A 23417-nucleotide genomic window follows, 5' to 3' on the forward strand; every position below is an offset into this window, starting at 1 on the left:
TGCCAAGAAAGGGGACGGCTGAGTTATACGCAAGTTCTAGCCCCAGGATTTTTAAAGCAGTCCCGGTCCTGTTTCCCACAGGTGCAGAAACAGTCTCCCCCACAGTGCTGAAGAGAATCCTGTCTCCACCCCAGCCACACCAACAGTGGCCAATCAGGAAACGTTCTCCCTTTCTGGCCACAGGCACTGGTGCTCAGGGCTCGCGCCTGGGGGTGCCGAGGGGACGCTAAGGTCTCCCGACGCTCCCGCTGCACTCAGCAGAGAGCACTGTCCTCCCCTCCCCCACCTCAGGGAAGCTGCTTACCAGAAAGCCATTCTGCTGGTCTTATATAAATACCAACACTGTCCTGAAATAACTGGCTCCTTACTAAAAACTCCAGTGGGTACTCAATGTCTATCTTAAGGACCCACATAACTCAAAAAAGGTCAAGAAAAAAGTTCGAGAGCATTAGAGAAATGTGAAGATAAGAAAACAGTTCCTCATGAAATTTGCATGTAAGTGGATCAACATGGAAAGCATCATGCTGAGTGAAATGAGTCAGAAAGAAAGAGACAGACATATGGGGCCGGAGCAATAGCACAGCGGTTAGGGCGTTTGCCTTGCACGCGGCCGACCCGGGTTCGATCCCCGGCATCCCATATGGTCCCCCAAGCACCGCCAGGAGTAATTCCTGAGTGCAAAGCCAGGAGTAACCCCTGAGCATCGCTGGGTGTGACCCAAAAAGAAAAAAAAAAAAAGAAAAAAGAAAGAGACAGACATAGAAAGATCGCACTCATATGTGGAATATAAAGTAGCTGAGAGGTACAAGCTTACAATGTTGCGATTCCTGGCAGACATTTCTCTGGACTTAGTTACTAATATACTAAAATACAGAAATCCAAAACTATGCTGCTGCTAGTGCGGCCTCCTGACCTCATATCTCTTCATTCTCAGCAATGGAAAACAAATTACCAAATGCTTTCTTTTCAGCAGATCGACTTTAGGGGGGAGAAACTCCAAATCAATAATAGTGAATTTTTTTTTGTTTAAATATTGAATGTAATCAAAGTAAAGTGAAAGTAAAGTGAAATTTACCAGTTACACATGCGGGGTGGGGGGCTGGGGAGGTGGGGGGAAGGGGGGAGGTGTATCGTGATTCTTGGTGGTGGAATATGTGCACTGGTGAGGGGATGGGTGTTTGAGCACTGTATAACTGAGACTTTAACCTGAAAGCTTTGTAACTTTCCACATGGTGAATCAATAAAAGAATTTTAAAAAATAATAATAAATAAATAAATAAAATTTTAAAAAAAGAAAGAAAACAGTTCCAACAACAACGACAATATACATACCGAGTTCTTATTCCACATTTTGATAATTCGCGAGTCTGCAGACAAAATCAAATCTAATGAATCCTGAAAGTAAATTGACTTAATGGGCAGTCCATACTGGTGATCCTTAACTAGCAGTGGCTTATCGGAACGAAGATCATATAATAAAACCTTTAAGAGAAAAGAGAGAGAAAAAGATCCCAACAAGTTATTTCCTTTCAAGAAGCAACATTTCAGAGTTAAGATGGGGCTCGGATATGGCTCAAAGGATTGTGTCCATGCTGTGGGACCATGGAGTACCCTGAGGGCCACAGCGGGTGGCCGCCAAGAAATGTACCAAGAAATGTGCCATTCTGTGTGCCCCCTGCCCCAATCTCAAATCAGTCATAAAAAATATTGTAGGAAAATCTTTTTTGTGTTTTTGTTGTTGTTGTTGGCCACACCCAGCTATGCTCCGGGTTTACCCCCGACCTCATATTCAGGGGTCACTCCTGGAGGGGCTCAAGGTGATGGGGATTGAACCCAGGTCGGCCACATGTCAGGCGAGCGCCTTCCCCACTGGACTATCGCTCCAGGCCCTAGAAAGAGACACTCTGGAGTCTTACATGGCTTTACCGAGTCATACCAAGAATCATTTCAGGGCACACTGAGAGTGGGAGCTACTTACTGAGCTGAACTTCGAAAGGAATCAAAGGGCAATCCCTAAGCGATTATTTCCTCCGTAAATTCAACAGGCTCACTGAGGGCCTCTGTGACGCGCAGAAAGGAGAACCAAAAGGCAGTGAGGACAGGCCTGGCCAAGTCAAGACAAGGGTGGCAGCAGGGTTTAGGCCTGGGGGAGCTCGCTCAGGCCCTGGCACGGGAGGTAGCGCCTGGGAAAGCTGGGAAGAGACTGGTCAGTCTACCGGACCTGTCCCAAAGGAAGGACAACCTGACGCACTGATGGGCTCTGAGAAAAGGGGGACCTGGGAACGCAGCCTGTTGACTTGTGCAGAGGGATGTTCCGCTGACCCTCGCTGCCCAGCGCGTGGCTCATGAGATGAGGTGAAAGTCAGGCTTCCTGGTCAAATGAACACATTTTAGATTTTGAGGTTTTGTTACTGTGTCACATCCAACAGTGCTCAAGGCTTACTCCTAGCTCTGGGTTCAGGGGTCACTCATAGTGGTGCTCAGGGGACCCTACGGGGTGCCAGGGATTAAACCTGGCTCGGACACGTGCAAGGCAAGCCCCCTACCCGCTATACTTATCGCTCCAGCTCCAAATGAGGACATTTCTTATCTGCAGGGATTCCACAGTCCTCAGATCTACGTAAAGGCATGGTGGATCTGGCAGAATTCGAAACCTTCCTGGCAGAGAAATCTGGACAACACACTCTGCAGAAACTAGACGAAATCAGCATTTCTAAGCCAGGCACGAGATGGTGCCCAATTTATTTCAAGCGAAAAAAAAAAAAAAAAGATCACATAAATCAGAAACCAACTGGTGCGACAGGAGGGTTGGGGGCACGGGGAGGAAACAAGGTCAGAGGGGGCCGGAGTGGGAATGAGGCTGAGGAGCACCACCCTGACCCACAGTAGGGACACCGAGGCGGACTCCACTCCCGTGCAGGTCAGGGCAGAACCAGAATGCCCGGGAGACGGGGCACCCGGGAACGTCTCCGGGCACCAGGGAAAATGAGGCATCGGGTAATGTCTCCGGGTGCAGGGAGGATGCAGCATGGAGGAAGTCTCCAGGTACCGGGAGAATGCAGCATCAGTTAATGTCTCCAGGTCGGAGAGACAGACGTGGCATCAGGGAATGTCTCCAGGTACCCGGAGATGGGGCATCAGGGGTGCTCGCTCTACTACGACCACACATCCACGGCTCGCTTTCCCTTCCCACAATGAGCAGATAAAAGGACACGCCCGTGACACAAGCGAGCGTCTGAGACACTGACTTCAGTGTACAACTGCCAAGCGAGACACATACCTGCCCTGTAGATGTTCCAACCGCCATGGTCAAGGCACCGTGAAATTTCAGAGCCGAGATTGTTGGTAAACTGTCAATCCTGAAAGACAAAGTATCTGAGCTTCACGTCGGTTGGGCCAGGCCTCCTTCTTCTAACAAATTCACCAAGAATCTGGAATTTAATAGGGAAGGTCTTACATGCCCCTTCACACCTAAAACATTAATTGTAAGAACTCTCATCAAAACCAGATGCCTACGTGCAACTGATGTCTTTAAACAGACCACTGAAAGACTGAGGAACATTTCCAAGATGTTTCTATTTTAAAGCTAATCGAAAAAGCGTCTGGAAAATTTCAAATCAACTGAAAAGGATACATGACAGTATCGTTCATTCTAGTAAGCCAGGACAAGGCATTTATAGAAACATCGTGTTTTCTGCTTCAGAGGAAACAATGGCACATGCTCAAGCATGGAGATGTTCGTTTCTACTTTCATTCTACATTTGAGGGCTGGGGAGTGTTCAGGGGTGAAGGCATTTACTTGCCTCGAGTGCAGCTAAGCCAGGTTTGATGCCCAGCTCCACATAATGGGCTCAGGAGTGAGCCCTGAGCACTCATGCTGAACTAGAATAAAAACTACGGCTCAGGCCAGGGACAGGGCTGTGGTCAGTGGCCGAGCATTAGCCGTGTGTGACACACCCGGGTCTTGACCCCACCCAGCTACACAGACCGAACAGGATCTAATTCCCACATGGGGACGGAGAGCCTCGGAAAGGAGAAAGTGACAGTGATCATGGCCACTATGAGTTTCTCACTCTGCAGCCAGTGTGGCCGCAGGAGAACAGCGCTCTGAGGCAGGGGGGAACGAGAGAACGCACGGTCAGTGACAGGCTGACCGGCCTCGGCACTGCCTACGCCCAGGACCCCAGACCCAGGGAGCGGCTCCTGAGCTGAGACCCGCAGGGCTCTCCCGCCCCCTGAAGCCACGGCGTGGAACTACACGCAGTCCCCAGGAACCGGAGACCTCTGTCCATACCGTTATCTGTGACTGCAGAACACCAGCCTGTTTCAAGGCCTGCTGCAAATGCAACGCTGGCATTGTTCTTCAGTGCAGACACGTTAATTTTCACTCAGGCCTTATTTATTATTACTTGGGTCTTTGGACCACACCAGGAGGCGCTCAGGGCTCACTCCTGGGCCCATTACGTGGAGCTGGGCATCAAACCTGGCTTAGCTGCACGCGAGGCAAGTAAATGCCTTCACCCCTGAACACTCCCCAGCCCTCAAATTTTTAAAAACAAAAATGGAGGGGGGGTGCTTCTTACTTAATTCAAGCTTTTTCATCCTACAAGTGTGGATTACTTTTCTATTTATTTTAAATGTAGAACTGAAACACGAGAACACATACCAAAAACACAGGCATCCCCACACCTTTGCCATCTCGATTCACAGAGAGGCCCCTGAGTCTGTCACCAGATCCAGAAGCATAAATTCCTACAGTGTATTTCTGTTGGCAAAACTCCATGGCAACCGAATAAATAAATAAGGCAATTCTATGTACTAAGGAGCACTCCACAAGGGAATTCTATGTTGCCATTTAGTGAGCTATCTTTTCTTTTTCTTTTTGGGTCACACCCAGCGATGCTCAGGGGTTACTCCTGGCTCTGCACTCAGGAATTACTCCTGGCGGTGCTTGGGGGACCATATGGGACGCTGGGAATGGAACCCGGGTCGGCCGCATGCAAGGCAAACGCCCTACCCACTGTGCTATTGCTACAGTCCCAAGAGCTATCTTTTTAGGAAACGATTTTTCTGTCAAACAATCATACAAATTACAACCTCAGGTTTCATCCTGCTAGCAATTCGTGGTAGCCTGGAACTGATACACCAGTTTGCATCGAAAAATGACAGATATTTGAATTGCGAATTAGCTTCCACTTACTCTGTATCGGCTGTGACGCTACTTAAGGCACAATCTAAGAGGCCCACTCTACTTCGCGTTCGTGGGTCCCAGCATTCCACACGGCCCTAAACAACAACAACAAAAAGATCAGCATTTTTCAGTAATAGCTGCAACTAGGCAAATCATAGAGGAGCATCCTTTCTTGTCCCCAAACTGTCTACATTAACACTTAGTATCCCGTGGAGATACAAGTTTGCTTTTTCCGACCTTCCACGCTGGTTTGGCTCTGGCACTGCCACCCCGTGTCTATGACTTAGGTGTCAAAGGCTCGCTCAGGCTTCTCAGCTGAACCTCCAGCAAGTCAGCCGGGTAAAGAGGAGCGCCAAACCACCAATGGCGGGGGGCTGGAGCGATAGCACAGCAGGTAGGGTGTTTGCTTTGCACGTGGCTGACCCGGGTTCTATTCCCAGCATCCCATATGGTCCCCTGAGCACCGCCAGGGGTAATTCCTGAGTGCAGAGCCAGGAATAACCCTTGTGCATCACCAGGTGTGACCCAAAAAGCAAAAAAAACCCACCAATGGGGAACCTAGCTTAAGGGGCAGTGGCACTGGGCACCGGACACCAGGGCTCAGGCCTCTGGTCAAGGACAGGAGATGGGGAGGGGGCTGGAGCGAGAATACGGCAGGTGGGACATTTGCTTTATACGTGGCTGACTCAAGTTCGATACCCGGCATCCCACATGGTCCCCTGGTGAACCACCAGGAGTGATCCCTGAGTGTGGAGCCAGGGGGAACCCCTGAGTCACTGGGTATGGACCCCCACGCCCCACCCCACCCAAAAAAAGGAAAAGAAGGAACTCCCACAGGAGCCAACCAACACTTACCTCGATGGTTCCGGTGGCAAACAAGCCATGTACTGTATTTATGTCACACACGTTATTCTCCCTGGAACGGGAAAGCAGTGTAAGGAGGCAGGGTTAGTGTCAGCCGAGGTGGGGAAGGACATGCTGCCCTTTCTAGCCAGGGGACCCCCGTTCTGGGAAAAGACGCAGACACGCTCAACAGTATCCGCAAGAGGGGGTGCTCCGAGAGGCACGTGGCCACCGGCGTTTCTCACTCCCAGGATGGCGTTCTGGCCTGACACGCTGGCAACTTCGAGGTGCTGGAGCCGGGAAAAAGCCTGCTGGACCGGGTCCAAGTTCCCTGGTGACCCCGGCAGATCCACGTCTCCAAGTGGGGCTTTGCCCAGTTTCGTGTGGAACAGTTTGCAGATGTGGTGGTTAAAAACAGCTTATACCAGATGGTCGTGGCCCAAACAATCCCCCAAACTGGGTCCTCGGGGCGAAGGGCCAGCCCTGAACTCCTAAGAGCTCCAGGGATACCCCGCAGCATCCCCGAAACAATCAACAAAACTTAAAAACTCCAAATCCACAAGAAAACTCCAAAAATTGAAATAACTCCAAAACTGTTTTTTAAAACTACAAAAGTTAAAAAAAACTCCAAAAATTTAAACTTAAAAATTTTTTTTAATTTAAAATAATATATATAAAATACTGAATAATGCCACACAGAGGCATTCACTATTAGTTATTACTTGGTATCATTATTATGAAAAGCTAATTTATAAAGGATTTCTCTTTGAAACAAATACAGGTAAAATATTTTACTGAGCTGCCAAAAACTAAAGTGCAGACTATCCATATGCTAAGTAGGAAAACCTTAAATGTCTGCTAGCAGAAAGCTATGAACAAGTAACTTTAAATAGTACTCCAAATTAACTGAAGATCCACAGAAGATCCAAAACACAAAATTATCAGCAAAAATTTAAGGAACATTGCAAAAAAATACTGCTTTTTTTTTTTTTTTTTTTGTAATTTGGGCTAGAGTGATAGCACAGCGTTAGGGTGTTTTCCTTGCATGCGGCCGACCCGGGTTTGATTCCTCCGCCCCTCTTGGAGAGCCCGACAAGCTACCGAGAGTATCTCGCCCGCACGGCAGAGCCTGGCAAGCTACCCATGGTGTATTTGATATGACAAAAACAGTAACAAGTCTCACAATGAAGATGTTACTGGTGCCCGCTCGAGCAAATCAATGAGCAACGGGATGACAGTGACAGTAATTTGAGTATGTTTTTAAATATTTAAATTTTTAAGAGAAACTCCAGTGATTTTTAAAGAAATATTTAATGGAACTTTTGTTTTTTAACTTTGTCTATATGGCTTTATTGTTTCTTGGATGTTGATGATGAAAATAAAGTGGTAGTTCAACCTGATACTGCCCTCTTCTAACCCGAACTCTGCTTTAAAGGGAACGTTAGATACCAGCTTGAACCTCTGGCGCCACCCCCTGGTCAGAATAAGTATAGCAGCCACATTCCGGGAATACTCACGCAGCATCCGTTTGTAGGGGGTTCAGGTAGCGCCCTTGTTCTAAATTTAATCTATAAACTTCAGAGCTGCAAAGCAACAAGTAAAGTTAAATGTCTAATTAAGTGCAATGAAATTTTTATTTATGTAAGTAAAAAATTCAGGATATATCCCATATATATATACACACCACTCATAAATGCCCTATAAACTGATACAAAAATATGTTCCACCCTAAAAAAAAATATTTTCTTCTGTGTGAGTCTAGTCATGTGTAAAAGGAAATGAAACTGTGTGCCAGGAGATGAGCTGAAGTCATTAAGCAGCAGCTGACTTACAAATTACATAGAGAATAAAGGATCCCAACATACATATCTGTATATAATACAAGACTAAAGGGAAAAAAACACAATGAAATGCTAGTAAGGGTTCCTCTGGATTACATAATTAAATATGATGACTTTCTTACAGACACTTTTTCATATTTTCCAAAACATCCTAAAACGGGTATTATTACCCTCATCCTAGAGTAGCATTTTAGGTAAGTGTGCAAATGCTCTAGAACGGGGTAAAGAAATGAACGTCATCGTGAGTATCACCTGGCTAGGTTACCCCATCCCTCTCGATGCAGACACCACGCTAGTGAGGTCAAGAAGCGATTTGTAAATCTATCGGCCATTTCAGAACTACACCCTCTGAGCAAATGAAAGCCAACAATCATGTCTTATTCCTTAAACCCCCAAGTTCAATTTCAAGGGCAGCAGTCAGCAGGCATCGGACAGGAGGAGACCACCGGGGGGGCGGACCAAGTTACCTTGCGCCAACAAAGTACAAGTCACAGGACGGATAGTGGTAAGAGAAGTCTCTCCCAAACTTTGGTATTCTGGTTTTATAATAAAAGCCCGACTGTGAATGGAATTCAATGTATCGATCATTATGTAAGAAGACAATCTGAAAATGAAACAGAAGAAAAAAATTAGGTTGCTTAGGCTCATAAGCCGGTCATTTGACCATCACTAACTGGCAAAGAATACTCCGCCTCCTCCTGTCCACACACCACTGTGAGGGAGAATCAGGACAAAGCGGCCAGGATCGAGCCCACGTGGCTGAGCGAGTGGCCCGGGGTCTATTCCACAGCACCACGGAAGTAAGTACAACAGACTTGGGAGTAGGAGCCAGGCATTCCCACTGGTTTCTCAGTACCCAGCTGTATGCTAAACAGTTTTACGGCAAATCTGAACTTCTAACTTGCAACTACTATTTCAAAGAAATGTCCTTCAACGACCTGGCTCAGTGGCCCTTGGTGAGTGACCCTTGGCGCGTAATTTCCTTTTTCCCTTAAGAACAGTTACTTCACACTCACACTCAGGGTCTGATAAACTCTCTGCGTGGGTTTAACACTACTATATGACAAAAGTCATCTTTAAAACCCCGCAGGTAGTGTGTTCACTATGAACTTTATAGAGACCTCCGCAGAGATCCCCCGGGAACCTGGGGGCCCACCCAGTGCTTCCGGCCTGGCGATGCTCAGAGCTGGTGATCCAGTGCTCCTCGGGACTGACACTGGTGTCTCGAGGGCCAGGCGGTGCTGGGGCTCAAACCTGGGCCCTCTCACAAGAATGCACCCCATGCCTCTGAGCTATCACCACCACCCCGAGCTGATACTTAAAAGCAAATTTATCAATATATGGTGAAAATCCGTTATAAAATTACATATCCAAAACCAGAAGCTAAACAGCTATCGGGGCAAAAGGACAGAGTAGGATGGAGGGCGGGTCAGCAGCAGAGCCCCTGCTGCCCCAGAAAGGCCTGGGCTCCTTGCTACGACAGCCGCTCCGCAGAGCATAAACGACTTCACAGTTCATGGCAGCTCGGAAAATTCAACTTTCCTCTAAGTGAAAAATTATAGCTTCCTCTGATGGTACTTAAAAAGTAAGTAAATAAATAAATAAATAAATAAATAGAATTATTTTAAGTAAAAGAAGGCACTTTACTATTTGGGGGGGGGTTTGTTTTAAGATTTTTGGCCAGGGGCCAGAGCAATAGTACAGTAGGGAGGGCGTTTCCCTTGCACACGGTGCACCTGGGTTCAATCCCCGGAATCCCATATGGTCCCCCATGCACTGCCATGAGTAATTCCTGAGTGCAGAGTGTCATTCACCATCGCTGGGTATGAACCAAAAGAGCAATTTAAAAAAAAAAAAAAGAAGAATTTTGGCCAGACCCAACGGTGCTAGGGCCTACTCCTGATTCTGTGCTCAGGGATCAATTCTGACAGTGCTGAGGGGAATGGGATGCAAGGAATCAAGTCTGACTCAGATGCTTGGCAGGTGAGCTCCCTACCATCATCCTGTTGCTCCAGCCCCACTTCACTAACTCTTTTAACTGTTCAAAATGACAAGTGAAAGATGGACTTGTGGAACTGAAAAAGATCTTCAATAAAAAAAAATTTGTTTTATAGTATTTCAGAATACTTGACTTGCAGGGTTAGCACTGCACTGTAGCACTGTCACCCCGTTGCTCATCGATTTGCTCGAGCGGGCACCAGTAACGTCTCCATTCTGAGACTTGTTGTTACTGTTTTTGGCATATCGAATACGAAACGGGTAGCTTGCCAGGCTCTGCCGTGCGGGAGGGATACTCTCGGTAGCTTGCTGGGCTCTCCGGGAGGGATGGAGGAATTGAACCTGGGTTGGCTGCATGTGCTATCGCTCTAGTCCATTGTACCAACTAAGAAAACAAATATTGTATGCAGAATATTTCTTCTTCTTCTTTTTTCTTTTTTTGGCTTTTGCCTTTTGGGACACTCCTGGTGATGCTCTGGGGTTACTCCTGGCTCCATGGTCAGGAATTATTCCTGGCGGTGCTCGGGGGACCAAAACGGATGAGGGGGCATATTTGATGGGATTTAAAGTAGAAGGCAACCAATGTTAGACGGCTAAGAAAAATTAAACATACAACAATGCTATTTTACTCTTCACCTGTGAGTAAGCAAATAAAAGCCGCCTGACAAGTAACACTGTCGTCAAAATGCAGTGATCAGGGCAGAAAGTGCAGAGGGCGGGAGCAGGAGGCCCAGGGTTTGACGCCCTGCACACATCGTTCCCCAGAGTGGTTCCTGAGCAATGCTGGGTATGACCCCCAATTTTTTTTTTTAAATCACAAATACAAAATAACACAATCTAAAAAACTGACAGCTATCAATTCTTTACAATATAGATAAGGTTTCATACGTGGCATGGAAAACCCATTTTGATACCAGACTAATCAAAGACTAGCTCCATCACTATTATTTTTTAAAAGATAAAATCTACCACATATGTGACCAACTACAAATATGTTACCAGAAATGATGTTTACCGTCCAGTCATTTCCGGTTTAACAATGGAATATAAGAACACATCATAAATACCAACTCATTCATTTTCTGAGAACATCGGTATAAACCACTGCTCCTGGGCATACCTTGGAATAGTCGTCAGACAGCATTTCAAAGGTGACGACTGAAAAACAAGAAATGGGAGAGAGAACTGTCACCATCAATCCACATTCTAAATGAAAGACAAACGACGCAAAGATTCTAATCCAACACCAAGTCTCTTTCCATTTCAGCTGCCCCCACGTAAAAGAACAAAGCTCTTGCCGTAGTTCTATCATCCTCAAAGTACCAAACTGTACATTAAGACCATAATTTCTCAATAGAGTGGCTAGATTTTCTGTATAAAGGATAAAATTTTTAAAAATTAAGGAAACTCACAGGAACGATCCACCACAGCTGTTCTGAGATGTTCAGAGCAAAGGATATTAATGGATATTCCAAAAGCATTACTTTAAAAACAACAGAGCCAGGACCGTAGCGATAGTCCAGCAGGGAGGGCGTTTGCCTTGCATACAGCCGACCCAAGTTCGATCTTTGGCATCCCACATGGTTCCCTGAGCACCACCAGGAGTGATTCCTGCGTAGTGCAGAGCCAGGAGTAACCTCTGAGCATCGCCAGGTGTGACCCCAAAAGAAAAAAAATCAAAAAACAAAACTCCAGAGCTGGGGAGAAGGCTCCAAGGGCCGGTGTGTGTGCCTGGCATGTGGAGGGGGAGGAGCCCAGGTTTCATCCCCAGCTCCCTGTGGCCCCTGAGCACAGCCAGGAGCAAGTAGCCCCCAGTACAGCTCTGCAGGTCCACAAAAGAACAACAAGGCAACAGTAACTCTTCGCTCAGCCACAGTCCTGCACTGGAGCAGAGTGTGAGAATGGCTACTGTCAGCAGCGGAGGGCACTGACTCAGAAGAGGATGGCGCTGGTCAGAAAGCAGCCCGCTACCTGCCCTTCCCCAGCTCAAGTGACTGGAGGAGAGAGCCGCCCTTTGGGACAGGCACTAGGGGGCGTGCCAGCGCTGTGGGCACCGCCGCCCAGCAGTCCAGCTTTTGCAGGGGAAGGAGAGACTCCCAGTGCGCAAAGGACCGGGAGAGCACTGGACGAGGAGCACAAGGACGCCGAGGGCTGCAAGCAACAAGATGCCACCATGACAGACTCCAGCCCGCCCACCTCCCCAGACCTTCTGAAGCAGGGTTCTGCCCAGCACCTCTAGAACCGAGTGCCCTCTGGCACCCTGAGTGCCGCCCACAGCACAGCCTGGCCAACCTCCACCCAGCGCTATGAGCTCACGGTATAAGCAGCCCCCCGGAGGTCATGTGTTAGCCGGAAAGAAAGGAAACAGGAGCCACTTCTAAAGTAAAAGGCAGAGGAGCAGCTGAGTCTCAGGGGCCCCTCCAGGACTCCAACCTCACCTTTACTCACCTTCTGAATCTAAACACCTTTCAAACTTCAAGGATAACTGGTAGGTGTCGTAACATCGAACTCGAGGTTTGTATGTCCCTAAAATGAAAAATTAATGTGCTATAAAACCGAAGGACAAACTTTCCATCATCAGTGCCCTGCAGATGTGTGAAATACACTTTTGTTCAAAGGTAGGTAGGGTTTAATTATAACCACACTGGATGAGAACAAATTAAAAGCAGAGCCAGAGGGAATTCAGGACACTGAGCGTTACAGGCAGGAGGCTCGGGTTCAATCCCTGGCACATCGTGGTCTCCCCCCAGCATTACTGGCAGCCGCCCTTGTGTACAGAGCCAGGAGTAGGGCATTGAGAACATCTCAAAAGCCACACACACACACACACACACACACACACACACACACACACACACACACACAGTTCTCCCAAAAGCCCAAAGAGAAAAGAGCAAAGAGTATAAACAGCAAGTAACAATAAATGAAAAATAATCCCCCTCAAATATATTTTTCTTAAAATAAAAACAGGTAGCTCAAGGTATTCATATTATATGAACGTGAGAGACTGGAGGTTTTGAAATTATGAAAAATGATATATGAATCAAAAAATGAAAATAATAAGTAACTAATGAACATGACAAAAGGTCTAACAAAGCTGAATAAAACAAGCTGCTGCTAATCATCAAAACTGCAAAGACAAGGGTCGGAGAGACAGTGCAGCAGGTGGGGCACTGGCCTTGCACGTGGTCAGCCTGGGCTTGACCCCCAGCACCCCATATGGTCCCCAGGGCCCTGCCAGTAGTGATTCCTGAGTACAGAGCCAGGAGTAAGCCCTGAGCACCACCAGGTGTGGCACCAAATATAAATTAATTAATTAAAAAGGAGAAGAGATAAATTCAAGAACATTTGAAAGAAGAGTGAACAACACGCTGCAGAGATGCCTCTAGACCCCACACCAGGCTGTCGAATCCGAGGCAACCCGGAGGGGAGGGTGAGCCCCCAACCTGCCACAAAAGAGCCCCAGCAGCCAAAAACCTACAGGACTCAATCACTACCATGCTCACGGCTAACTTCCACAGGCTCTGACAAGCCTCACCCATGAGTGAATCTGCTGAAGAACCCAGGTATGCAGGACCAAAGTCTCCAGGCTTGCATGGAGCTGGGAATGGACCCCCACCCCCATCTCCGTGTGCCTGGCAGTCACCCCCATGAACTGCCTCTGGCGCCAGGTAAGCTCATTAACGACCATGAGCCAGAAATAAACCTCTCTCAGAAGAGAGCACTATGCCACAGAGATGCCTGTGGACCACAGAGTCACCATCCAGTTAAAACAAAATTAATTAATTAACCTCAGCTATATTAAAATTTTAGAATTCCTGGGCATTGGTGGCAGGAAATGCACACTGGTGAAGGAACAGGTGTTGGAACATTGTATCACTGAGAACAACTTTGTGACTGTGTATTTCACGGTGACTCATTTTTTTTAAGAAAAAAAAAATGAAAATAAAAAAAGTTTCTGGGTGAAACAATGCAGGGTGGAGGATGCCCTGCCCAGGACACTTAAGGTCCATGGATTCCCGTGACCAGGTCCTGCCCCTGACAGGACAGATGCAACCTTCACTGCCGTCGTTGTCCACTGCCCACAGCACACCTCCTTGCAACGTCCCGGCAACTATGTGACAAAGTCCAAATGGTCCTTGGCAGCATGAAAGTTCCCCAAAGCTGATCAAGGGGCCTGGGCCACACTGGTACATGCCAGTTGTCAAAACTTATCCAACGGAATACACGAGAGCTGGCTATTTCACTGAGGCAAACCTCCCTTCGCCCAAACTCTTAAAGCCTGAACTCCAGCTCACAGCACAGAGGCTGAGGCACTCAGGGGCACGTGCCGATGCCTGCAACTTCTTCTGAAATGCATCAAAAATATAGTTGTGAACTGATACACAGAAAGAGGGGCGGAGATAGAGATAAAGCGAATCCTAAAACACCAGCACAGAAGCCAGGGGTGGACAGATGGACACATACGGGACCATTTTCTCAATAATTCTGTCTGAGATTTTGTTAAAATAAAATGTTAACACAATTAAGAGGCATGCCTTAGGGTCTACAACTGCTATGGGCAGATATAAATCATGACCAAAAACATACTTACCAGTAGCTAAGATATACTGTCCATCTTTTGATACTTTAATGGTGGTACAAACAGTAGGCATTTCAAAATCCTGAATAAGTTCAATTCTCCGACGGACGTCTACAAAGAGAGGACACGAGTGAGCGGTTAATGCCCTGTGCTTACTCTGCAGGGAGGGAAGACAGAGCACGCCGGGCAGTCTCTGGCCCAGCGTCTCCAAGTCTGGGGCTGGTGGGGGGCGGGGGGAGGGAGGGAGTGCAGAGGTGAGCTTGGAGCTTGACATCATTTTGCTCAACAACTTTAACATTTTACAAAGTGGTTGCAATGGTCAAACATCCAGTTAACTGCACTTCACTGCAAACCGTCCCAGATTTTATGCCAACGTTTTGCGGCAAAGGTGGGGTTTTATCCCCACATCCCATAGGGTCCCTGAGCAATGCCAGGAGTAATTCCTGAGTGCAGAGCCAGGAGTAACCCCTGAGCATCACCAGGTGTAACCCAAGAAGATAAAGAAAATAATAATAATAATAGTAGTAATTGGGCTAATCTCCTCTGTATGATTCAAATTTTAGTATCTGTGCTGCCGAAACAAGTACTGGAGCGATAGCACAGCAGGTAGGGCATTTGCCTTGCACGCGGCCGACCCGAGTTCGATTCCTCCATCCCTCTCGCAGAGCCTGGCAAGCTACCAAAAGTATCCCGCCCACACGGCAAAGCCTGGCAAGCTACCTGTGGTATATTCGATATGCCAAAAACAGTAACAACAAGACTCACAATGGAGACGTTACTGGTGCCCCCTGGACGACAGTGCTACAGTAATTGTGTAAAATACTATTTCGACATGACTTATTGTCAGACCCCAAGCAAGCAGGCAAAAGTCCCACAACCAAGCAAGTGTGGGACTCTGATCACCACAAGACATTAGCAAAGGGAAGGCAGGGAGCAAACGAGAATCAATTCTCCTGGAAAAAAACTTTGCTGGAGAAGAAGTTAGATTTGAGAACAGAACACCTGCGGGAGAGACGATCCCCTTTGGGCCTCTAGAATCCCTCCACATCTTGCCGGACGTGTCAGGAAGGCAGTGCCATGCCCTGGCACCTGAATCATTTCTCAGGGGTACTTATGTGGCCAAGAACCCGGGCGGAGAAGCAGCCTGTGTCTGTGGACACAGCAGGCTCAGGGCCGGAGTGACCGTGCAGCGGGTAGGGCGTTTGCCTCGCATGCAACCGACCCAGGTTCGATCCCCGGCATCCCATAGGGTCCGCCCAGCACCTCCCAGGAGTAATTCCTGAGTACAGAGCCAGGAGTAACCCCTGAGCATGGCCGGCTGTGACCCAAAAAGCAAGAGAAGAGAAGAGGAGGGGAGGGGAGGGGAGGGGAGAGAACAGAACAGAGCTGGCTGGCTTACTGCCGACACCAGCAGCAGTGGGCATCCCCAGGAGAGGTCTCTCGCTGCATGTGACATCATCTGGGACCCACTGAGTAGTCCAGCTGGGGGAGGGCGAGGCAGCCCAGGCCAATGTGCCCACCTGGGGACCACCTAGGAGTCTGCATTTTCTGAGATTATCCACGAAACAGTAGCATGCTAATCTGTTTGCTTCTAAGCAAGTAAAATCAAACCTCCTCACGGGGAAGGTCTCAGAAGAAAAGGGTAAAGAGTTCATTTCCACTGCTTTGCTGTGTATGATCAGACAAGCCTGACAACGCTGCATTGTTACTGCCACGAACAGTGCAGGCGACGTGGAGGCAAACAATACTCACCAACATCTTTCTTCTGTAGGGCCCTTTTCTTCCTGTCAGAAAGCCACTAGGAGAAAAAAAAAAACTTATGTTGATGTAAAACAATTCTGTTTTATTACGAGGGAAGAGAGAGAGAATCCAATCAAGAAATCACAAGCTCCAAGCTCCGAGCTAGGAAGCAAGTGACCACAGAATCGAGTGCCCTTGAAGACTTGTTCTAAAACAGATGCATTTCCTTGTTGGTTTATGTAGTGGGCTGGAGCGACAGCACAGCGGTAGGGCTTTCGCCTTTCATGCGGCCGACCCGTATTCGATTCCTCCGTCCCTCTTGGAGAGCCCAGCAAGCTACCGAGAGTATCGCGCCCGCACGGCAGAGCCTGACAAGCTACCCGTGGCGTATTGGATATGACAAACACAGTAACAGTAAGTCTCTCAATGAGAGACATTACTGGTGCCCACTCAAACAAATCGATGAGCAATGGGATGACAGTGACTTATGTAGTGCCAGAAATCAACCCAGACTCTCACACATTCAAGGCAGAAGGGGAATCCCCTTCTGCTGAGCCATATCCCTGGCCCATACATTTTCAGTTGAGGGCACAGAAAAGTGGCTCCCAACCTTAGCTACCAACAAAATTGGGGGTGGGAGGAGGCTGCAGCAATAGTACAGTGGGCAGGGCATTTGCCTTGCACACTGCCAACCCAGGTTTGATCCCTGGCACCCCCATATGGTCTCCCGAGCCCTGCCAGGAGTGATCCCTGAGCGCAGAGCCAGGAGTAAGCCCTGAGCCCAGCCAAGTATGATTCCCCCAAACCAAAATAACCTTCTGATTCTTTTGGCTCTCTCCCTTCTTCCTCCTCACCTTAAAGTGCCCCTCCACTCTGCATTCATGCCTTCAGCCACTCGGCTCCCAAACTGCCAACTTCTCTCTGGCTTTCCTCCCTTCCTGCACTCCGACTTCTCCTGACCACTATCCAGCCCGTTAGCAAATGTCATGAGCCTTCCCCCCAGATGCCTCCTGAACCCCACTTGGGCTTCCCGTCTCCTTTGAGCTGCACCAAGAACAGACCCTGATTTCTTACGTTAGCCCACGAGGGCCGTCTCTCCAGCCCCCAGGTTCTCGCCTCACTGGCCACGCCCAGCTCCCTGTGTCTGTTCCTCCAACGTGCCGCGTGCACCACGGACACTTACCACTTTCTGGGCACTGAGAACTTCTCCAGCACAGCTTCCCTTGCTGACGCCTCCCAGTCAGCCAAGATTCTGCGCCTCTGCAAAGGCCCTCTCTGAACCAGCATCCAAATCACACCTCTGAACACTCAGTCCCCAGGGGCTCCCTTCTAGTCACTCACTCACCCAAGTTCCTCCCCCGATCTGCAAGACTCCAAACCTGCTCGCGTCTGACACTTCTCTCCACCAAGGCCCTTATCTCACATCGTCACCACTGCACAGTCCCTTCTCAACAAATGCACAAAATGAACGAGCAAAATCATGCTGTGTGGAAAACTGCTGGGAAGAGCAGGAGCTCCTTAACCTGAACTCTGAGAAGGAAGGAAGAAGGCTGTTGTTAGCTCTGACTCTGTCAGGGGCAAACCCACAAAAGAAGAGATTACCTTAAAATTATTATACCAGTTTCCAGGGACAGGACTCACACTGGCAACAGCATTCACTGAGGTAGCATGTTTTGGCCCAGGGATATAACTCAAAAGGTTCAAAAGGCTGCATGCTTGCAGTCAGGGAGACCCAGGTTCCAGTCCTGCCTCTGTACAACTGCCAGGAGGCAACTTTCACGCACTGAGGGGGGAGGAGCCCAAAGGCCAAAACTAAATTAAGTGGCATGTGTCTTCTGTTTGGTTGGTTGGGGACCACACCTGGCTCTGCGCTCCGGGTTCATTCTTGGCAGGCTGACCCCAGTCGGCTGGTCTTACCCACAGTCCTGTCTCTTCAGCCCCTAACTGGCATGTTTTAAAAACCCTTTCTAACGAGTAGTCCCTAAAAGGGAATGCACTTAAGCAAAGTCTTTTCTCGCCCCACTGGCCCAACACAGCTACCCTTGAGCCTCGTCTGTAAGGAGAGCACTTCTAAGAAACAATAGGCGAGCCTCAGAGCCTGCAGAAGTGATCTGGATAAGGCGCCTTCCCTGCACCGGGTCTCAGTTGTGTTTTTAATACAAGCAACGCACAGGAGAGCCACTGATACTCTGAGTGCGTTCCAACTCTGATGTTCAAAGACAAGGACATCAGGGTAAGTTCTGCGCGGCTTTAAAATAAATAATAAAATTAAACTAAATTTAAAAACTACTCTCCGGTAGATGACCTGTTAGCATCCCTCTTGCTCACGCTGTCCTCCTGGAACCTGGACCATACACAGCAAGAACTCCGACTGCGGACGCAGAGGCACGAAAATGAAAACGAAGCTGTCCTCTAGCAATCGGGGCGCGCGCATCACTCAGCGCCTACGACGGCCAAGCAGCTGCCCCGGATTCCGCCTCCCCCGCACCCCCAGCCTCTGCAGCCCACCCAGTCGGAGGGGGGAGAGGAGCCCCCACTCCCAGAGGGGCCAGCATCGCGCCACCGGGACGGCACTCACCTCGGGGAGGGACTTGCCGCAGCTGAGGCTGTAGATCTTCACCTCGTTGAGGCTGGAGACCTGCATAGCGGCGACTCCTGTAGCCGGCGAAGAGCCCGGTCCCAGCCGTGCACATGAGCATCAGGAATCCCCGGCCCCGTGCGCGCCGGCGCGGGCTGATGACGCGCTTCCGCGCGCCGGAAGTGCGCGTCCCTCCCGGAAGAGGGGACTTCCCGGAGCTCCCGGAGCGGGCGTAGGTGTCCAGCGAGGCAGGTGTGCAGCGAGGCGACCCGGACCAGCCGCCACCCGCGGCTGCGAGCCCCTCCCCGGAGCCGTTTCTCCATCCTCTCTGCGCAACGCTAGCGCCTGCCCCGCGCTGCGCCGGCCGGCTCGGGGCCTGGGGAATTGTCTCTCCTGCCGTGCAGCAGCCCTCGAGAAACGCGCGCTAACCGTCTGAAAGCTAAGGGAGGTTTTCGTCCGGATGTCTCCGGGACGGTTGGCATCATCCACTTAGGAAGGAAGGCAAAGCCAACTTAATAGAGCAAACGGTCCGAAAAAAAATAGTAAGACAGAAGATCCGGTGCGGATGGGGAAGGATGGTCCGGGGAGGGGAGAGGGGAGGCCTTTGAGATGGCATACACACCGCCCGTCGTGGGCACACTTTTTTCAAAGTTCCTGAGCTTGATCCGCCCCGGTTACCGATAGAACCAACTTGCCTTATTGCCTAACTCTGAGAGTTTTAGATTCCCCCCCCCCCCCCCCTGCGACTTAGCCGACAGGGCAAGGGGTATGTTGACTGTGGCCTAAGATGGGAGCAGCCCTCGATTCCCTCCCGGCGGCGTCTTGAGCTCCAGGCTGAGTGTGTGCCCAGCGGAGTCAGGCCCTCTGCGCTCGCCGGGTCCTCCAGTTTCTGTTCCCAGTAGCCCGGTGTCAGCGCTCTCCTTCCGCCAGATGCTTGGGAGTAGCCTCTGAGCCCTGCTAGGTGTGGGGCCAGAGCAAATAAACAACATGAGTCTTGTCTCAAACTCGAAACGTGAAGAAGAGAGAGTTACACCCAAACACGTTCTAGAGAGCATACATTCTGATGACCGAACTCGGCAAGAACGACACACAAGAAATAGAAAGGGGGCTGGAAAGATAGTAGGGGCCCTAATGCACTTGCCTTGCATACCGTCAATCCAGCTCGATCCAGGCAACATATCTAGTCCTCCTGAACACCACTAGGAGGACTAGAATATTCTTTTTTTTTTTTTTTTTTTTTGCTTTTTGGGTCACACCCAGCAATGCTCAGGGGTTATTCCTGGCTTTGCACTCAGGAATTACTCCTGGCGGTGCTTGGGGGACCATATGGGATGCCGGGGATCGAACCCAGGTCGGCCGCATGCAAGGCAAACGCCCTACCCACTGTGCTATTGCTCCGGCCCAGGACTAGAATATTCTATGTGCCACCATGAGCATAAAATAGGAGTAAATCCTGAGCACTGCTGGGATGTGGCCAGAGGAGGGAAGGAGAATAAATTACAGAGCATCATAGCAAAATACTAGCAAATGTAATTCAACATACATTAAAGGCATTCTACATCATAACCCAGTGGATGCTTCCTACAGTTACGAGGATGGCTCAACATCCAGATCAACTCATGTGATACAGTACTACAATAAAAAAGGGCAGAAGTTATTGGATCATATCATTAGATGCAGAGAAAGTATTTACTCCCACTGCTCCAGGGGTGGAAACAGCCCCCTTACCTTTACCTTCCTGACTCATTGCAATCCTTTCCCTGATTTCCATGACTCAAATATTGCCCACAGGAGAAAACAATCATGTCTTTAAGGAACAATTCTTGTATGGTGCACTCCAACTCAAAATGCTAGTTCTCTGAAAGTTGCAAAGAATACACTCTAACGTGACTTGCATTGTGAGACTCTGGGTACAATCCTGGTACTGCATGCTCCCCCTTCGTGCCCTCCCCCACCACCTCCCGCAACCTCTGGCTGAGCAACACTGGCAGTGGCCCTACTTGCCCCCTCCAGCCCCCTGCCACGTGCTGCTGGAAGTGGCTTCTACAACAATAGCAGCAACAAAAACAACACAAGCAAACACCTTTGCCAGTCCCTGTGTCTTTCCTAGTTAAAGCTCAAGACGCTGCTTCCCATTCCTGGCTCTTCCCATCTCTGCCTCTCACTCCCTCCGTAGACTTTACAACTGAATCATTATTTTTATGAAAAGTGTGAACCTCCCTCTCACCTCATTTGCACTGCCTCTAAGTACCATGGCAGCCCCCATTGGTCCTTCATCTCCATAAGGTCTTAAATAGATGCTCATGGAACACTGGATCTAATCCTTCACTGCAATATTTCTTAAAGGGACTGGGGTGGCTTACAGTTGCATTCTCAAACTAACCTCTAGGGGGTTTTGTTCCTCTCAGTGAGGCTCTTCAACAATTGATAAAAGCATGTATATGATTCTCTTGTTGACCATCATCTGAAAAATACTCTGACTTGGTATCACCACCAAGTTCACATTCAAGGAGTGGTGACACATGCCACTTGTAGGTTGCCTTGGCTCGGGGATTAGGTAGACAGGTGATCAGTATGAAGTGATATGACAAGAATAACTTGGCACCGTGTGAAAAGCCTGGTGAGGTCAGGGCCTGAATGTGAATAATTATATCTTTCTTAGGGAGGGGTAGAGCACGCAAAAGAACCCACACCAGATCAACAACTAGTTTTCATCAAAACATTCATCAGATTGAGTCATGTTGATTTGAAGTTTTTTTCCTTTCCATTTTAAAAAAATTGTTTCTGCAATGACCATGGGAAGTGATCGTTGGTTGTGATCCCCTCACACTTGAGTTGTGGCACTTGCTGCAGTTGACACACTTGGCTGAGGGCTTTACACACTAGCTGTAGTGCTCACACTTGGCTGTGGTGTGTCAGAGGTTTCACATTTTTTGTTGTGGCTCCAGGATCCCAAATAACAGAGTTGCTGGCATCACTTGGGCATGGGGGACAATGACGGTGTTTGAATTGTTGGTCCTACTGGGGCCATGCTTGCAGGCATGCCCTCTACCTCTGAATCATCTCTGGGCCCTCCTGATTTGATGTTTTTGTTTCACTTGAAAGTAACATATAAACTTAGAGCCAGAGAGATAGGTAGGGCACTTACCTTGTATGTGGCCGACCTGAGTTCAATCCCCAGAATCCCATATGGTCCCCTGGGTACCTCCAGAAGTACCATCAGATGTTGTCCAAAACCAAAATAATTTTTAAAAAATAAAGAAACTTGACTAGAGAAGGCAATGATTGTGTACATTTGTGTTTCTCAGCTGGCGGGCGGGGGCATATGAATCCCAGGGCTGTCAAGGGACCTCAGGTGAAAATTGTGTAAATGGGGGTTTAGTACTGCACAAGACTGCGGGGAGAAGAGGGGGAGCAACCAGAAGGAAAGGGGGATCTTTCCTGAGAAGAAACCTAGTTTGAGGGAACAGCAATAAGGCAAAAATGTGGCGAAACACAGCTTTACCTACGAGGCACGCATATTGTTGTGGGTACCTATTTTCTGGCTGTTCTATAGGGTTGGATGTTTATAAAGACCAACAAATTTGTCCCAGGTTGCTTGAGAGAGCCTGATTCAGGCCCTGCCCCTCCCAACCCTTCCCCCTGGACCCTCCCCTGTTCAGGAATGACAGTGTGTTCTGTTGGGTTTCTTGGTGACAAACAGTCACAGACTCAGAGCCACTTAGAAGAAAAGAAATGTATGAGAGGGCTGGTGGAAGCTCCCTCAGAGACCGGAAACCTGTCCCCCATAAGCGGCATGAAAGGAGGCCGGAGCTTGTCCAGCTGCAACCCCCTGGGCCTGGATACCACAGTCTACTGCCCAGGGAACCGACGCTTCCTGCCCCACTCCCACGCCCCTCTCTCCGGCAGCTGCCGCCTCCTGGGCCCATGACCCCATTCTTTCTTTTTCTCAGAAAGCCTCCAAGCATGGAAGCCAACCTAGATCCCACCTGCCCAGCCCAGGCCGCCGGCCCACATGCTCATGGAGCTTCCCAGCTTCTGCTCCAGGACTGCAGACCTCACCGGGCATTCTGGTGCCGAACAGGCCAGGATGGCAGGCTTCCTGTCTGACAGAGCTGTGGTCATGGGGCCTGACTGGCCATCCTTCTTCAGCACCTGCCCCCAGGTCCCTAGGTGAGGGCTCCCGAAGTGGGGTGAGGGCATTAGAGCCCCCGAGCTGAAGTCAAATACCTACATGTGTGTATTTTGCTATGGAGCAGTCAGTTCTCACCAGGTTCCTCCAGGGATGGGGGCCACGACAGTCAGGAAGGATGCCAGGCCTGGGTCTTCACTCTGCCAAGTCGTTCCCCTGAGGAGCCAATCAGCAGAGTGAAACTGTTGGGATCTATGGATTTGCAGAGGGGGAAATTCCTGTTTTTACTAAAATAATGCAGGAGTAGCATGTTTCGGGCTTGTGGTTATCTCTGGGTTGGCTGAGACTGTGTTATGTCACTTGTGCATGAATTTGGAGAAGCTCATGAGGACCCCCTTTTTGTGTTTGTTTGGAGGCCACCCATGGAAGTGCTCAGGGCTTACTTCTGGCTCTGTGCTCAGGGATTACTCCTGGGAGGGGCTTGGGGCCACATGTGGTGCCAGGGATCAAAG

At 49.1% G+C, this 23417-nt stretch overlaps 1 protein-coding gene across 1 annotated transcript in view; it reads right to left on the bottom strand.

Annotated features, from left to right (window-relative positions):
- The window catches only part of NOL10 (nucleolar protein 10), an 81727-nt gene extending 62813 nt beyond the window's left edge, over positions 1–18914 (bottom strand). The window contains exons 1-11 of the mRNA XM_004609411.3: positions 18774–18914; positions 16208–16253; positions 14468–14566; positions 12322–12399; positions 10994–11031; positions 8343–8479; positions 7552–7617; positions 6047–6107; positions 5201–5286; positions 3281–3359; positions 1333–1482 (exon numbers count right to left, since the gene is read on the bottom strand). Of these exons, the coding sequence (XP_004609468.1) occupies positions 1333–1482; positions 3281–3359; positions 5201–5286; positions 6047–6107; positions 7552–7617; positions 8343–8479; positions 10994–11031; positions 12322–12399; positions 14468–14566; positions 16208–16253; positions 18774–18839 (906 nt within the window). The 5' untranslated portion in view covers positions 18840–18914. The remainder of the gene's footprint in view (positions 1–1332; positions 1483–3280; positions 3360–5200; positions 5287–6046; positions 6108–7551; positions 7618–8342; positions 8480–10993; positions 11032–12321; positions 12400–14467; positions 14567–16207; positions 16254–18773) is intronic.
- Between the last annotated feature and the right edge of the window lie 4503 nt (positions 18915–23417).

The sequence above is a fragment of the Sorex araneus genome, chromosome X (genome assembly GCF_027595985.1).
Source record: "Sorex araneus isolate mSorAra2 chromosome X, mSorAra2.pri, whole genome shotgun sequence".
In the NCBI taxonomy this organism is placed as follows: Eukaryota; Metazoa; Chordata; class Mammalia; order Eulipotyphla; family Soricidae; genus Sorex; species Sorex araneus.